We start from the raw sequence: 18007 nt of genomic DNA on the forward strand, positions 1-18007 counted from the left end.
CTTATAATCACACAAATGTAATGACATGTTTAATGTTTGTGCGAGTAAAATAATGTTCTTCTTAACATCTTTTTTGAAAGCTCAACTGTGTATATACATGTGTGCAGGTGGTTGTGCTTAGTGGTCAAATGTTTACTACAACTAGAGCACTAATGAAAAGAAAAACACAATTTAATGAGCAAAGCATAATGTAGCATATTGGAAAGTTGATAAATTATTACTGTTGTCAAGCTACTTGTGTGTGAAATTTTGTATCTCTTGCCACCAAAATGAAATATCAATGTCACAAATTTTCTTCCATGTAGAAAAAACTAAACGAGGGCCAATTTTACAAAATTACTAAAAGTACAACTTAGCCTAACTCCCTAATCTAAGAAGATTGTGTTAAAGTGCCAAAAACAATTGGTTGAGTACTAAAACAATACAACGGTTGAAGGAAGTGTAATGGCTTTGGACTCGCCTCCACTTTGTTGATTGAAAGGCTCACCTCCACTTCTCCTGTAAATCTTTCCTCTCAGACCAAATCCACGTTACGAAAATTGATATAACTAGGGCAACTATGGTAAGGAGAAGCAAAGCATAATTGAAATCATCGGTGAGAGAGTCGTATGTCTTTGAAGGAGCAAGCCGAGTGAAAAAGAGATCAACTCCGTGAGCAAAGATGAGGGTGGTTGACTCTAGCTTTGCCGGTATAGCTATTATGCTTCTAAGGCCTTCCACTTTAAGGGCGTGTGTAACGAAAGCCTGCGAGAGCAACCATCAAATCAATATGAAGAACCAACTGTTAATAGTTGTCCCATATAGAATACAAGACTTGGATGACGATTTATGATATGCCTTTTGTTCTTAAGAGTTAGCAGTTCCTGAATTCTGTAAGCATGCAATTCAAATATCTCGAAGGACAACTCAGTTTTCCAGACCAACATATGATGTAAGAGAGAGAGATGTATTTTCTCATTTCTTATTCCTATCTAAAAAATTGTAAGATGCATGTAAAACATTACCATGAAATAAATCCAGAGAAATGAGAAGAATAACATAAGTTCTGAAGAAACACATGCAAATGAGTCTCTGTTTGATCAAAGAAACTTATACTAGCATATAAGATATCCCATCAAAACTTAGTTTAACTAGTTTCAACTCGTATTCATGTGAGTATGTGACCCGATATAAAAATTTAAAATGGTAATGAGAGCTACACAAAGAACAAAGACATGAGAATACAAATCTCTGTTTGATCAAAGACCTTTCATATATCAGCATAAAAGATCACCTATGTGCCAACTGACAAATGAGACTCAACCTACCCTCAATCCTAGCCAAAAAAAGCGCCAATAAAGGCGTAAAAGTGTAACAAGGTCTAAAAATTTAAAAGAGTGAAAGCATCACCAAGACCAAACAAGTTTCATGATCTAGAGTGGAAAAGATGTCAGGTTCCTTCAAATGATGTGATTATTTCTCTCCATAGAGAAACTAACTCGGAGTAGATTCCTACACGTTCTTGATGTGCAATATGGTACTACACATTAGTATTCCTAGTCTAGAAGTAGATTTAATATCAAAAGCTTCAAAAAACTAGCTCATATGTTCTAGAAGTAGATTTAATATTAAATGCTTCAAAAAACCAGCTCATATGTTCTAGAAGTAGATTTAATATTAAATGCTTCAAAAAACTAGCTCATATGTTCTAGAAGTAGATTTAATATCAAATGCTCTTATCTTAGAAACAACACTGACTAGGATTATTATGATCACTAAGGCCTATTGACTGGCCCCGTTTTGAGATTCTAGCCAAAAGGCTCTATAAAGAAAATATGCTAATAAATTTGGTTACCAAACTCTACGTTTCTGAGTAGAACTGCCACTTGATGGTTAGCATCAGTTTGATCTCTAGCTTTTATCAGACATGGTTGGACAACAAAATAAACATTATTTATTAGCCAAAGCAAAACATAATCGCTTAATCTTTGGTTTCTAAATGGGAGGAGAGAGGAAATGATTTACTTCCCCTTGGTGAATTATTGATGATTTTCTTTGCGGTATTTTGGTAAAGTTGCAATTGAACTATTGAAGCAAATATAATATACTCCCTTCCCATTCAGTTATTGAAAAATCTGACATAAAAGAGTACCCAACTCTTTAACGAGAAAAAAAAGAAGGTACCCAATCATTTACTCTCTTACCCTATACTGAAATGGCCCATACCCACCACTTTTAGCCCTCCTCCTGCCCCTCCTGTTTTTACTCCAATCAAACAAAGGCATACATAGATCAATAAATACAGATTCGCCGAATTTATCACTTCAATCAAGCAGCTATATTTCTCTATGCATATAAATGCACATAATGGAAATATTTCGTGACTATGCTGTTCCATCCATCAAAACTCTTGTTAGAATAGTTCCATCCATCAAAACTCTTGTTAGAATAGAAAAGGAAAACACAATCCTACACAAACTAGGAATAGTTTATAGTCTCCTATTTGATAAGGAATTGTATTATATAGTGTCTATAAATAGGGTTCTCTATGTAATTATTAGAACAACAATTCAATAATAATTTCTCCATATATATTTCTCACATGGTATCAGAGCATTGGTGAAAAAGAAAAAAGAAGTCGGAATCCGGTGACTGTCAATGGCTGGTTTGCATTGTTGTCTTGTTTTCCAAGTGTAGTGCGACAACCCACACCACCATGAGGTGCGGAACACTCAGGCGATAAAACCCCAGTGAGCTCCTCTGAGTTTCACCGAGTCACGCGCCCTCACGCGCCGCCAGGAGTTCCTGGGTCGCGTCACCACGCGCATCACACGCCGGCGCGTGCGACACTTTCCGGCCAGTTTTTTCGACCAATTTTTTTTTTCATTGAGGTCGCCTCTCCATTCCGAGGCAGACTGTATATTTATTTTCTTATTCCGACCAATTTCGGGCAGTCAGACCTAATTCCCGGCGACTGCACCCTTCTTTTCTTTTTTTCCAGATTCTGACCAGCCTTATTTTTTTTAATTTTTTTCCTCTCTCTAAATTCATAATATGTCTTTAGGGATTGATATTTTTGGCTCCAAGATTATAGGTAGTTCAAGTGTTATGATCACTTCAAAACCATTAATGGGAAGCTCAAACTATTTAGCCTGGGCTTCCTCGGTTGAGTTATGGTGCAAGGGGCAAGGCGTTCATGATTCACTTAACCAACAATACTTGTGTGGTAGATGAAAAGGCAAAGGCTAGTGAGACAGATAATAACGTCAAAGCACAATGGGAGAAGGTTGATGCTCAATTATGTAGTCTCCTATGGCGATCTATCGATTCCAAGTTGATGCCCTTGTTTCGCTCATCCCAAACATGTTATTCAGTTTGGGAAAAGGCTCATGCTTTATATACTAATGATATATCTCGATTCTATGATGTGATATCTAGAATGACTAGCTTAAAGAAACAAGAATCCGATATGTCTACTTACTTGGGTCAGGTGCAATCAGTCATGGAGGAATTTGACACGTTGATGCCAATCACTACAAATGTGGACAAACAACAAGAACACAGACAGACGTTGTTTCTAGTTCTTACACTTGCTGGACTTTCTACTGACCATGATTCAGTGCGTGATCAGATTTTAGCTAGTCCTACAATTCCTACAGTTGATGATTATTCTCTTGTCTACTTCATATTGCCGCGCCTCCCAGCCACAAAGTAGTTTCATCACCGACCTTTGATTTATCTGCTCTCGCATCTCAAACCATAGAAAAACGAGTATATCAATCTATGGAGAATCGACGAGGAGGAGGTCGTCTTGGAAAACCTCGATCCAAGTGTAGTTATTGTCATAAGTCTGGACATATGTCATAATTTGCATGGTCCACCACCCAGTTATGATTATGCTACTCTAAAGGAGTATAATGAGTTCCTTCGTAATCGTGCAAGTAAGCATACATCTTCACAAAAAGCATTTGTTGCTCCGCCTGATCGACCATCCCATAATGCTCATATTGCTCAATCAGAATATGATGAGTTCCTTCAATATCGAGCAAGTAAGCAAACGTCTCCACAAGTAGCTTCGGTTGTTCAACATGATGTTGCTGTTGCGGGTAATTCTTTTGCTTGTGTTTCACAGTCTAATACTCATGGATCATGGGTCATGGACTCAGGCGCTTCTGATCATGTTTCTGGTAACAAATCACTTCTGTTAGATATTGTTTATTCACAATCTCTTCCTGCTATTACTTTGGCCAATGGGATACAAACAAAACCAAAAGGAGTTGGAAAAGCCACACCCTTATCTTCTGTCACTCTAGACTATGTTCTTTATGTCCCTGGTTCCCCTTTTAATCTGGCATTTGTTAGTCGTTTGACACGTGCCCTACATTGTGGCATAACCTTTTTTGATGATTTTTTTCACATGCAGGACCGCAGTACGGGACAGACGATTGGCACAGGACAGAATCACAAGGCCTTTACTATCTTACCTCTTCAAATTCCTTCACAGCATGCTCTGTTACAGATCCTCCGGACCTCATTCACAAACGTTTGGGACATCCGAGTCTATCTAAACTGCAACAGATGGTGCCTAGTTTATCTAGTTTGTCCAAATTAGATTGTGAGTCGTGTCAACTTGGGAAACACACTCGTGCCACATTTTCACGTGGTACTGAGGGTCGTTCAGAGTCTATTTTTTCATTAGTTCATTCTAATGTTTGGGGTCCTAGTAGAGTCAGTTCCACCTTAGGATTTCGTTATTTTGTTAGTTTCATTGATGATTATTCGAGATGTACTTGGGTTTTCTTAATGAAAGATCGTTCTGAGTTATTTTCTATATTCAAAAGTTTCTTTGCTGAAATAAAAAATCAGTTTGGTGTTTCTATTCGTACTTTTCGTAGTGATAATGCCTTAGAATACTTATCATCCCAGTTTCAGGAGTTTATGTCTCACCAAGGAATTATTCACCAAACATCTTGTCCATACACTCCTCAACAAAATGGTGTAGCGGAAAGAAAGAATAGGCATCTTATTGAGACTGCTCGCACTCTCCTCATTGAACCCCATGTTCCGTTGCGTTTTTGGGGTGATGCAGTCCTTTCATCTTGCTATTTAATTAATAGAATGCCCTCATCTTCTATTTCGAATTAGGTTCCACATTTCATACTATATCCACAGTCACATCTCTATTCTATCCCTCCTCGTGTATTTGGGAGCACATGTTTTGTTCATAACTTAGCCCCAGGAAAAGATAAATTAGACCCTCGTGCTCTTAAATGTGTCTTTCTTGGTTACTCTCGAGTTCAAAAAGGGTATCGTTGCTATTCACATGATCTCCGCCGATATTTTATGTCTACCGATGTAACATTCTTTGAATCTCAACCTTACTACACATCTTCTGATCATCTTGATATCTCTGAGGTCTTACCCATACCTCAGGTCTTACCTGTATCGACTTTTGAGGGACCTACGGTATCTTCTCCATCTCCAGTTACAGTGCCACCACTCCTAATTTATCATCGACGTCCTCGTCCAGCACTAGTCTCAAATGATTCATGTCATGCGCCGGACTCTGCTCCCACTGTGGCCTTGCCCCCTGCTAGCCAATCGATTGCACTTCAAAAAGGTATACAATCTACTCGAAATACTAATCCCCATTATACTTTCTTGAGTTATCATCGTTTATCTTCACCCCATTATACCTTTGTATTATCTTTGTCCTCTATTTCCATCCCTAAGACTACAGGAGAAGCACTTTCTCATTCTGGATGGAGGCAGGCTATGATTGATGAGATGTCTGCTTTACATTCGAGTGGTACTTGGGAGCTTGTCTCCCTTCCTACAGGTAAGTCTACTGTTGGTTGTCGTTGGGTTTATGCGGTCAAAATTGGTCCAGATAAGTCGATCGGCTTAAGGCTCGCCTTGTTGCTAAAGGGTATACTCATATATTTGGGCTAGATTATAGTGACACTTTCGCTCATGTGGCCAAAATAGCATCAGTCCGTCTTTTTCTATCTATGGCTGTCGTTCGTCATTGGCCTCTTCATCAGTTGGACATTAAAAATGCTTTTCTGCATGGTGATCTTAAGGAAGAAGTCTATATGGAGCAACCACCTGGTTTTGTTGCTCAGGGAGAGTCTACTAGCCTTGTATGTCGATTGCGTCGGTCACTATATGGTCTGAAACAGTCTCCTCGAGCTTGGTTTGGAAAGTTCAGCACAACAATTCAGAAGTTTGGCATGACTCGTAGTGGCGCTGATCACTCTGTGTTTTATCGGCATTCAGCACCAAATCTGTGTATTTATTTGGTTGTTTACGTTGATAATACCGTTATCACCGGTAATGATCAAGTTGGTATCACTAATTTGAAGCAGTATCTCTTTCAGCATTTCCAAACTAAAGACCTTGGCAGATTGAAGTATTTTCTTGGTATTGAGGTTGCTCAGTCTAGATCAGGTATTGTTATTTCTCAACGCAAGTATGCTTTAGACATTCTTGAGGAGACAGGAATGATGGGATGTAAACCCATTGGCACTCCTATGGATCCGAATGTTAAACTCCTTCCAGGACAGGGGAGCAACTCAGTAATCCTGAAAGGTATAGACGGTTGGTTGGAAAGTTGAATTACCTCAGTGTGACTAGACCGGACATCTCTTTTCCTGTGAGTGTTGTAAGTCAGTTTATGACTTCTCCTTGTGATAGTCATTGGGATGTAGTTGTTCGTATTCTGCGATATATAAAGTCAACTCCTGGTAAAGGACTACTCTTCGAGGATCAAGGCCATGAGCATATCACCGGATATACAGACGCTGATTGGGCAGGATCACCCTTTGATAGACGTTCTACATCCGGATATTGTGTTTTAGTTGGAGGTAATTTGGTGTCATGGAAGAGTATGAAACAAAGTGTGGTTGCTCGATCCAGTGCAGAAGCAGAATATCGAGCAATGGCTGTAGCAACTTGTGAGCTAGTTTGGATCAAACAGTTGCTTGGAGAATTGAAGTTTGGAGAAACCGGTCATATGGAACTTGTGTGTGATAATCAAGCGGCCCTTCATATCACATCAAATCCAGTGTTTCATGAGAGGACTAAGCACATTGAGATTGATTGTCACTTTGTAAGAGAAAAGATACTCTCAGGAGATATTGTTACCAAATTTGTGAAGTCAAATGATCAACTTGCAGATATCTTCACCAAGTCTCTTACTAGTCCTCGTATTAATTACATTTGTAACAAGCTAGGTACATATAATTTGTATGCACCAGCTTGAGGGGGAGTGTTAGAATAGAATAGGAAAACACAATCCTACACAAACTAGGAATAGTTTATAGTCTCCTATTTGGTAAGGAATTGTATTATATAGTGTCTATAAATAGGGTTCTCTATGTAATTATTAGAACAACAATTCAATAATAATTTTTCCATATATATTTCTCACAACTCTCCCTTGGTGTAAAGGACTATTTCTTTTATCAACAAAATGTAATGTGTTTTTCCTTTGCGGCAAGCTTAGAAAGGAAGTTCTCACCTGTGGCATGATTGGCAATGTATCAGTAAGAGGCATAATCCCTTCCTCCTTTTCAGCTTGAGTAGGGTTCAGTGTTCGACGAGGATCAAGAAAACGCTTGTCAAGGGCCAAAACCTGCATTATACCAACATATGGAGCATGATATGTCTAAGATACACGCCAAATAACAAATGACAACTCCAATTAACCAAGAGAAGATAGCATGAAAGTAAAACTAAAAGTGTTTGGACAAGAGATAGCAAATCTGACCTGATCACCAATTGTGCCAATAAGCAGTTGTTTAGAAGTGATGCCTTTTGCTGTTGAGGTAACTGCTACTGCTTTCACACTGTGTGTGAAAAAGTAAGATTGAGACTTGGTCATGATTTCAGGACGCGAGTAGGAAGAGACAGGCGCACTAAGATTATGCTTTCCAAGAACAAGCTTCAAGACATCTTTGTTGTCCTACAAATATTTAAGTATGGTAAACAAGGGTTACAGAAAGAAAAATAAGGGCTACAGAGAACAAACTGAAAGATAACAATTGGTGAAAAAATGTACCGCGCGAGACTGGTCGTAGATCTCAACAACAGACATCTCATATCTGTGTGCACGCAGGTTGAAGTAGTGATAGACAACCCAATTTTCGCTAAATACCTTCACACAGAGAGGCATGTCACGATACTTGGTAACTTATCAGTAGAAAAGAACATCAAGATAAAAGACTATTATCTTTACAAGCAAAAATTATTTTAGTATTACAGGGTTTGAGTCAAGGAACACTTACTGCATGTACAGGTCCCTGACAGCCATGATGAGACATACGGAGCAGCACTCGGCCAGTTATTGTGTCAACAAGATAAACAAAAAGCCAGGAATCGTCAGGGGTCACTGATCCAATGTCACCCATTGCTTTAGGAGTAACAGTGGCCAGAAACAACAAATTCTTAGATATATATTTATACAATACATCCTGGTCAGCGTTAACTTTAGCTTGCGTATGAACCACCTGAAAAGAACGAGATGCAGAAAAAAGAAGAATATAAAACTACAATATCAAGGTTCAGCAGCACAATCTGTGGTAACTTTAACCAAGACACCTCTCTTAATTTTCTTTGCTTAAGTTGCAATGATCTTTTAAAGAAGAGCAAAAGATTACCTCACTTAATTTTCTGGTTGAAGTTGCAATGATCTTTTCGGAATCTGAGGGGAATATAACAGACCAAAGGTCACTGGATTCAAAACAGTAGTCATCAGCTATCTCCTTTTTGCAATTTTTCTTCACCACATGCCCCTTTAAGAGATTATTGTTTATATCAACTGAATACCAATATATGTTTCCCAACTCCTTTTGAAAAATGTCAACTGCCTCAGGAGTTCTAGGGTACAGGTGGCCATACCCCTCAGCATCTATTATTAGATGTAGACGTTGCTCAGTTGAATCAGTAAATGGCAGAGGAATAACTTGTGTAATGGAATGAACAGGAGCTAAGTAATTAAGCTCCTCTCCTTTGTATGCATCAACAAAGGAGAGAATACCAGATGCATCTGAATTATGTCCACAAGTTCCAACTACAAGAACTGATGGGTTCTCATCTAATGCATGATGATGGGGCACCTGCCACTGATGTAACTTGATCCCCCTTGGACTTTCACAAGTTCCTGATTTATGGAAAGCATTCAGTAGTCGAGACCAAACAATTCGGCCATCTCCTGTGTGAAGTGCAAAAAGTTTCCCTGCTCGTGTAAGTACAATGAGTAGCTTCCTAAATCCATTGTGGTCTCGGGTCATCTTACTTTTCTCAGCACTTTGTAACCTTATTCTCTGAACTGCTGCTACATCATCAGGAGTTGCAAGCATTAAAGTAGCTTTTAGTTTCAGCAAATGTCCCTTCCAACAAAATAATATAGAAGTGAAACGAATCAGGTACTAAACAAAATAGAAAGATAACAACACCAAAGTAATTATCAAATCGAACAACACAAGTTCACACTTTTTTTTGATAAAGCACAAGTTCGCACTTCAATGTTTACTATCCAGCTATGCCTATTGTAAGCAAACACCAAGGATGACACACTAAAATTCTTATACCAGATATTATGACCTCATGTATACAGAAAACTGATTACATAAACTTTCATGAACTGCCACAAAACAGAGTTTCACATGAGGTCCATAATAAAAGCAGAAAAGAAAGTAAATAAACGAAAAATCATTATATGTTTTTTTTCTTAGAACAGTAATAAAGAGATCTGCATAAATTACAAGATAGATTATAAATTTGGGCAAATCATGATTCTTTTGTGATTTATCAAATTCAAACTTTTTCACATGCTTCATACCTTAAGCCACTCAAAGAGGTTGTGCTCCACTTTTGCAACAGAGACACCATCCTTTTGTATGGGCAACTCTGAGGTTGTTACATCTATAATAGATGCAAGTGCATCTTCTCTATTCCAGACAACGGCACCTTGTTGTAACAACAATAGTGAATGGTCTTCCATGACAATCAATGCCCTAAATCCATAAGTTCGATCTGTTCGGACATAGATGTTGATGAAGACCTTGTGCACAAGTCCCCTTTGTTGGTCGAATTCAATACTTTCCTTGAGAAAATGGCTCTTCCAATCATTACTAGACTTAACAGAAAGTTGAATTTTACGGCCATCTTGCTGAATCAGCCCAAAAGCGGTCTGGCCTTCAGCAAAAGACAAAGAATCACTTACAGCTTCAACATGAGGGACTGTGTCAACTACCTCCAGTGTGCCTTCATCTTTCAATTTAACCAACAACAAAGATCTGTCGATTTTTATGGCAACCATTCCTGCAAGTTTGGAAGGTAATAATACTGCTTCTCCTGAGTAACCCTGAAGATCAGAAATCTGGAACTCTTGAAATTTAATTTCTCCACCAACAAAGCTTACAGAGACTAAACTTGACTCAGATGAATCAAGCACGACTGCTTTGTCACTTGTAGGTAATGACAAATCACCAGAAAATCCACCAGGAAACCCCTTGCTACTGTGCTTCAGCAGTTCTCCATTTCTAACATTGATTACATATGCTTCAAACTGGGATGCCTCACCAATTCCTAAAGCGTATATTGTGTCACTTTCTTCAGGATGAACCAAATGTTGAACGTCAATGCTGCACTTTGAGAAACTACAGATTAGATGGACCTTTTCATAAACTTAGGTCAAAAGAACGGTAAAATAGTTTTATAAGGTTCCCTAACCCGTTCTCTGCTAACTCCTTCTTCCAGAGGATGTCACCGTCAATGCTGGAAACAGCATGCAGGCAACCATTGCCATAAGCCAGAATAACATTGTCCTTGTCAGCTCCGAAATTTGTCTGAAAAGAGAAAATAACAAATTTGTATATCGGTCTCACTGACTTCTCAGCCTCTTCATCGACATGACAAATGACATTTTCTTCAAGTATGTTCGGAAATTACTAAACTTAAAATCATCTCTAAGTTGAAACATGCAAAGGATAGGTTTTTGGTGTCGTACACATTTCACAAATTTGTAATAGGGATAAATAGTAAATCAGAAATCTTTGCACTTACTGGAGTCAACAACAATGATCTTGAGGGCTTTGATCCAAGAAGGAATGACTCCCACACCATCTGTCCATCAGGAAGGTTCCAAGCTCTTAAGACACTTCCTCCCGATGATAGGGTGACAACGTCTGAAAAGAAATAATAAGTCCAGTAGCTATAAGCATTCAGTACCAAATAATATTATAATATTACAACTTATAGAGTTTATTGTGAATATTTGCTCCACCAACAAATTAGGATGCACGCCCTTCCCTCCAAAGATTAAGGTGCATCAAGCTAGGAAAATTTTCATAAGAATCAACTGAATTGAAGTTTTAGGATAGATGAACAGATTAAACATACTGACCCATCAAAAGTAACAGTAAAATAAATTACTGATGGAAAAAAGGACAATTATTTCATTTTTTTCCCGAGAGTCCATGATGTCAAGACTCCGATTCTTAAACATTGAACAGAAAACCTTTTTTTTTATGAAGTAAGGATATTTCATTAGAAGGCATCAAGAAGATGCAAGGCAAAAAATTACAGCAAAAGAAGGGGTCTGCTCATGTACAAGAATTTACTAAATAACTAAAGAGCAGACATAGTCCAAAAAAAATTCATCAGTGGTTACAGGGGCCTGGTTGAACCAGCTATATAATAAGACCAAACAGTTGGATTTAAGAATGTGGTAGGAATTGAAATCCCATCAAAACATCTCCGATTACTTCATTCCAGATGCACCAAAAGATAGCAGCAGGCACCATACACCATGTTTTTTTGATGGGTTTCCCAACTCTCATAGGCTTCTTTAATGGTAATGGTATTTGAACAGAAAACTATTCCGGTGAGTTCTCTAATAAAAGAGAATTAGTCAGTGGTAAGGATATAGATATCTTTCTTTCTCCAAAGCAGGGACACTAACAGATTAAAGCTGCTTACTAATGTCTAATAACAGATATAGAGAGAGAATTCAAGTAACATGAACGATTATAGACCTAATTGTCCTTCTAACTCTATCCACATAAAAGGTCTTCGACATTGTCCCTCATTAATGATTCAGAGGCATCATATTCAACTATCTCAAGTTGTTTACTTTTTGCATAATCCTAAATAAAACCACTTAGATTACCATATAAAAGGAGCATATACTTGTAACTCTTCATAATTGTGTCTAGAGCACACAGTTGAGTATGCAGACAAACTTTATACCAAACAAAAAGATACTAGCAACCTAGGCTCAGTAAGTAATCCAAGTAGCATGAAACAAACATAGCAAAAGAGTAAATCTACTCGCTCAAAATTCAATTTTCCACTAGCTCAAACTAATAAGATAAACAAAAAAAAAAGTAATAGTACATTTTCCCAAGGCGATATCGATTTCATCAATGACATCATTGACTCCCAAAATCTGCCTCCAAACTGCAAAAAACACAAATCCATTTCAACAAATTCGCATCGGAGGATAAAACATAACAAAATCACTTAATTTCAACAAACAGAATCCGATAATAACTCACAAATCTCGCCGTGACGAAGATCGAGAGCAGCGATTGCATTCTCTTCAGTAGATACCACAACACGCTTCCTACCTGCCTTCTGTGTTTGAAACACTGCCTTCTTCACTTTTCCAATATACTGCTGATGCCTACACAAATCAAATCACTCAAATACTTATTTAAGCACATAATTGAACATCGTTTACCAAGTATAATGATAAAAATTGCAAAAAATTACCAGTCCATGAGTCCGACTTGATCTTCATAGAGAGCGAAAGACGTGTAAGACGATGAAAACAATATGATACAGAGAAGAAAAGCTCTAATCGCCATAGCTAATGGCGATTAAATTTAGATCTGAGAGAAGATTTTTTGTAGTAGTTTTGTTCCAGCTCTTTTGGGGGCGGAATGAGAGTTCAGAATGGGTTTAACTATAGCCGGCCTTCAGTAATCACTACTCCTTTTTTTTTCTTTTTTTTTTTACGTCATAAAAATATTATATTATGGGGAAAATATGATTTATGTGGCGGATTACGGTAGAAAGTTAATAAACAGCAGGGAAGTGTTTAAATAATTTAAGACTATCTAATACTTTCAATTAAACGTAATTAAACGTGAGATAAAATAATTCTACATTTTACTTTGGAATTTTTATATCTTATACATCACACCAAATGATTCCTTAGTGTTTGGCTTCAAGTTTCCAAATATTCTTGGCGAATAATATTTTTGCCAAGTTTGGAGTGAAATTACACCATGTGTTTGTCCCCAAGTTTTACCAAGAATATTTGTCTATTTTAAAAAAATATGATCTATATCCATAAATCCTAAAACTATTTACCCATAAATTTGTAGTATCTCAGTTAAAAAATAACTTTATAACATAATTGATAACAATCAACAACAACAAAATAGCAATATATGCAAGAGCAATACATTAATTGCATATCAAACTTGTCATTGATTCGGTTATAATTATAATCCATTAAAACAAATTGCTCTTTTTTATTATTTTTATCATTCAATTTAGAACTTTAACATTTTCGGAGGAGGTAGTAACAAATATTAGTTAGGCTTAATAAATAATGAGTATTTTTTTTATAAAATATAAAAGTTTGGGGTAATTTTCAAAAAATTTAAAATTTTCAAATATTATAACTTGGGCCAAATACTAGTTTTTCTAGTATTTGGGAACTTGAGATATTTGACAAATTTGTCAAGTTATATGACCAAACTCCATTTCCCAAGTATTCTTGGGGCCAAACGAGTCTTAATGTCTTGCTTTTGCTTTCTACCCCAATTACTTTTACGGTGTTTTGTCATTATTTTGATATTATTTGCTATATTTTCTGCTCAATCACTTTTCTATACTCGAGTCGAAGAATCTTCTGAAAATATTCTTTCTTCCTTATGGTCTTTTAGAAACAACCAATCTACCTCGCAAGATATGCAAACACTCCACCCGTATATTGTTGTTATCGTACTTCACGTATCTCATAGGTCATATTTATGTAATATAAAAATTTATTATACACTTTATAAATGGTATACATTATTGATTATACACTCTATACATTTGATACATTATATATAATAATTTTTCTTTAGATAAAATATTATATAATTGAACAACTTTCACATATAGCAAACACAAAATTCATATTTGTATGTTATAACAAAGTTTGCATAATTGCGCTTCATAGCAAACATATATATGTATAATTCGCTATACATATATATAAAAAAACAGTTGTATAATTTGCTATACATATACAAAGAAAACAGTTGTATAATTCGCCATGCATATACAAAAGAAAGCAGTTATATACAAAAGATCAATTATATAATCTGTGTATGTATAAAACGAGAAAGAGAGAAAGGCAAAAGAAAACTGGGCAGAAAAACATTTTTATTGTATAATTATAAGTGTATAGGACGAAGATATATGTATTTGCATGTGTATATATAATTTTCTCTCGCTTTATACAAACAGAAGCGCAATTTATACATTTCGTTTCTGTTTGTATAAGCGAGAGAGGCGAGGGTGGCGAGCGAGATTTGGGAGAGTGGCGAGCGAGATCTGGGAGAGGGGAGATAGGGGAACGAAAATATATGTATATATACAATTTCCTCTCGCTTTATACACACAAATGCATTTTATATATTGTGTTTGTATAAAAGCGAGAGAGGCGAGCGAGACTGCCACCAAACGAGAGTGGCGAGCGAGATTCCACCAAAGAGAGTGGCGAAAATAGCAATAGTTTGCTATAGGATACAATTAAATCAAAGTATATTTATATCATTTAATTTGAATTAATAGTTTGCTATTATATATAATTTTTCCTATATAATATTATACATTTAGTTGCGAGGTGTAAATACTTTTGAAAAATTATTTATATATAGTAGTAATATTTATTTCAGACTCCAATTTTTGTAAAAAAATATTCATTATTATTCAACAACTTTTTGCTTAATAAAGAGGCGTTTTCCATTCTTGAATTTTGTGCAAAATAACTTAGGGCCGTTTGGTTACTGGTTAGAGTTATGCAAGTATTAGTTATATATGTATTAGTTATGCAGGTATTAGTTATATAGGTATTAGTTATGCAAGTATTAGTAATGTAGGTATTAGTTATGCAAATATTAGTTATGTAGGTATTAGTTATGCATGTATTAGTTATGTATGTATTAGGTATGCATGTATTAGTTATGTAAGTATTAATTATGCAGATATTGGTTATGCATGTATTAGTTATGCATGTATTGATTATGTAGGTATTAATTATACAAATATTAGTTATGTAGGCATTATTTATGTAGGATTTAGTTATGTAGAAATTATAATACATATATTATTACTTATTGATTGTTTAATTTATTGTAAATTAATATACGTTTTTTTTAAAAATAGAAAATTATAAAGCTTGTATCCAAGATAAAATGCAACAGGGGGGGGGGGGGGGGGGGGCGAGAAATCTATAGTGTGATGCGCTGCAGAAATCTATAATATGATGCGCACAAATAATAAAATGGAACAGTTCGGGTCGAAGTCGGGGTTAAACGCCAAACAGTTTTGGGTTTGTTTGTGTGTGGTGTGTGTGGGTGGGTGCGGGGTTGGGGGGATCACGAAACTAAAAAAATTTGAGTTAGGCCAGTCCTTTTTTAAAAAAAGAAAAAATTACTCATTAATCTTGTGAATTAATATTAATATACATTATTATTTAGAAATAAATAATTAAGTAAACAAATTAAGGGTAAATATGTAATTTTATTATTTTAATCCATGTATAACTAATACCCTCATAACTTATTCCATCTTCTATCCCGCATAAAATTATACATAGATTTTATCACAAGTTATGTGAGTATTAGTTATGTAGAATTACAAAAATGCAACCAAACACCACATAAATCAATACATGAATAATTTTTATACAACATTTGGAGACACACCAACCAAACATTGTATAAAATTTATACATGAATAATTTTGATTCTATTTACAAACCAAACATGGTATAAAATTAATAGATGAATAACCAAATTATTCATGTATTAACTTTGCCCTTATCCAGTAACCAAATTGCCCCTTAGTACTCTCTCCATCCATTTTTATTTGTCATGTAGCACTTTTCGAAAGTAAATTTCACTAATTTTCAAAGTTAAATTAGATTACATTAATTCGATATCTTAAACAAAAAAAAATAGATATTTAAAAACTATACGAAAAATACTATAAATTGCAATTTTTTGTATATCAATATGATGAAAAAATACATCGTAAAATGTTAGTCAATTTTTTTATAATTTGACCCTAAAAAAGGAAACTATGACAATATAAAATAGACGAAGGTAGAATCAGATAAGATAATTCCACTTTCCTACGATGTATAACGAGGAAAATAAGAACACACCATTTTTTATTTTATTTTTATTTTTGTAAATAGTTATGCTATTGATAACAAACAATAATAAGTATTTAAAAGTGAACAACTCAATTCACATAATCACTTTATAATGTAAGAATTTTGTTGGGATTAGACCTCTAAGCACTTAGGGGTCGTTTGGTTTGAAAATGAGTTATGATGGGATAAATTATGTTGGGATAAGTTATGTTGGGATTAGTTATGATGGGATAAGTTGTGTTGGAATTATTTTTTATTGAGTGTTTGGTTTGTTGTATTCAAAATAATAAATTTTAAGAACAATTTATTTGTTTACAAAAATGCCCTTCATTAATGTAAAAAGTGATATAACAAAAGGGTTGAAAGAGACATTTTTGTCATTTACCTATTTTATCCCGGGATAAGTTATCCCGGGATTACTATACCACCCCAAGAGAGGGATAACTTATCCCGGTATTAATTATTAATCCCGGGATAAGTTATCCCGAACTTGCCAACCAAACAACAAAATAAGCGGTACTATAATTTAATCCCGGGATTATTTGGTATTATCCCTCACACCAAACGACCCCTTAATGACACATTAAAGATTGAACAAAACTCCTACTATATCTATACATTAATTAATGATATTTATCGTAAGCTGAGCTTGAAATTTGATAGGTTTTGCAAAATTGTTAATGACTTAAGTTATCTGCGGCCCTTTAAAGTTATTCGCATAATTCATTTAGACACCTTATTTGAGACTCTTACCTATTAGACACTTTAATATTAACGAATATTTATCTATTGAACATAAAATGACAACTAGCATTAAAAATATTGTGCATGTAATTCACACACATTATCTTGACAAAATCACGAATAAAATTACGATACGTGGCACATGGGCCCATAATTTTAATTTTGAAAAATAAAAAATAATTTTCAGCCTTTAATAATATAGAAAATTAAATTGACAAGAAAAAAATTCTCCCCCACTCCCACCTAACCCCCCACCCCATCTAACCTATTGCCCTTTCTCCTTCGTCTTCTTCTCTGTCACTCCGCCATCGCCATTCACCATCGATTTCTCCGGCGATAAAAAAAATATATATCTCCCCCACCCCTTCCTGAATACACCCACCAAATCCTTTCCTCTTTCTTTTTCTTCCCGTGTTACTCAAAATAAGAATAATCGACATCGATAAATTATTTCGAAATTGAAAACGAAGAGAAATCAGAATTATAGCAAAAAAATTTATAACATTTTTAATAAGTTTAATGAATGGTGATGGTTGCTCGATCGAAGTTATTGAAAATAAAGATGCACAAATATTGGTCGACTTTTTAACTCCAATGGTCGATTTTTTTTCTTCTTCTTGCAAATTCAACAGACAGTTTGTTTGCAAATTTAGCAGGCATTTTGTTTACCAAAAATGAAGAAAAAAAAAAGCCAAAACAAAAGACAGAGAAATTTGAAGTCTTGAAAATGATGGGTTGAAGAGGAAGAGGACTTGTACATGGGTATGAGGGTGGGTTTTTTTTTTTTTTTTATGAATTAAAAGATTAATGTTTAATTAAATTAATTTTTCATTT

At 35.4% G+C, this 18007-nt stretch overlaps 1 protein-coding gene across 1 annotated transcript; it reads right to left on the minus strand.

The window, feature by feature from the left end:
* Positions 1-282: 282 nt before the first annotated feature.
* Positions 283-12983, minus strand: LOC125826007 (uncharacterized). Its single transcript, XM_049505304.1, has 12 exons — positions 12760-12983; positions 12543-12670; positions 12382-12444; positions 11050-11171; positions 10717-10832; positions 9824-10628; positions 8640-9371; positions 8268-8489; positions 8042-8137; positions 7751-7945; positions 7502-7615; positions 283-744 (listed from the first exon to the last, which is right to left on the minus strand). Exons 1-12 carry the CDS (start codon positions 12852-12854, stop codon positions 484-486), a joined length of 2949 nt encoding a protein of 982 aa, XP_049361261.1. The 5' UTR covers positions 12855-12983; the 3' UTR covers positions 283-483.
* Between the last annotated feature and the right edge of the window lie 5024 nt (positions 12984-18007).

Source organism: Solanum verrucosum, unplaced genomic scaffold, assembly GCF_900185275.1.
Source record: "Solanum verrucosum unplaced genomic scaffold, falcon-dt-bn FXZP01000125.1, whole genome shotgun sequence".
Lineage (NCBI taxonomy): Eukaryota > Viridiplantae > Streptophyta > Magnoliopsida > Solanales > Solanaceae > Solanum > Solanum verrucosum.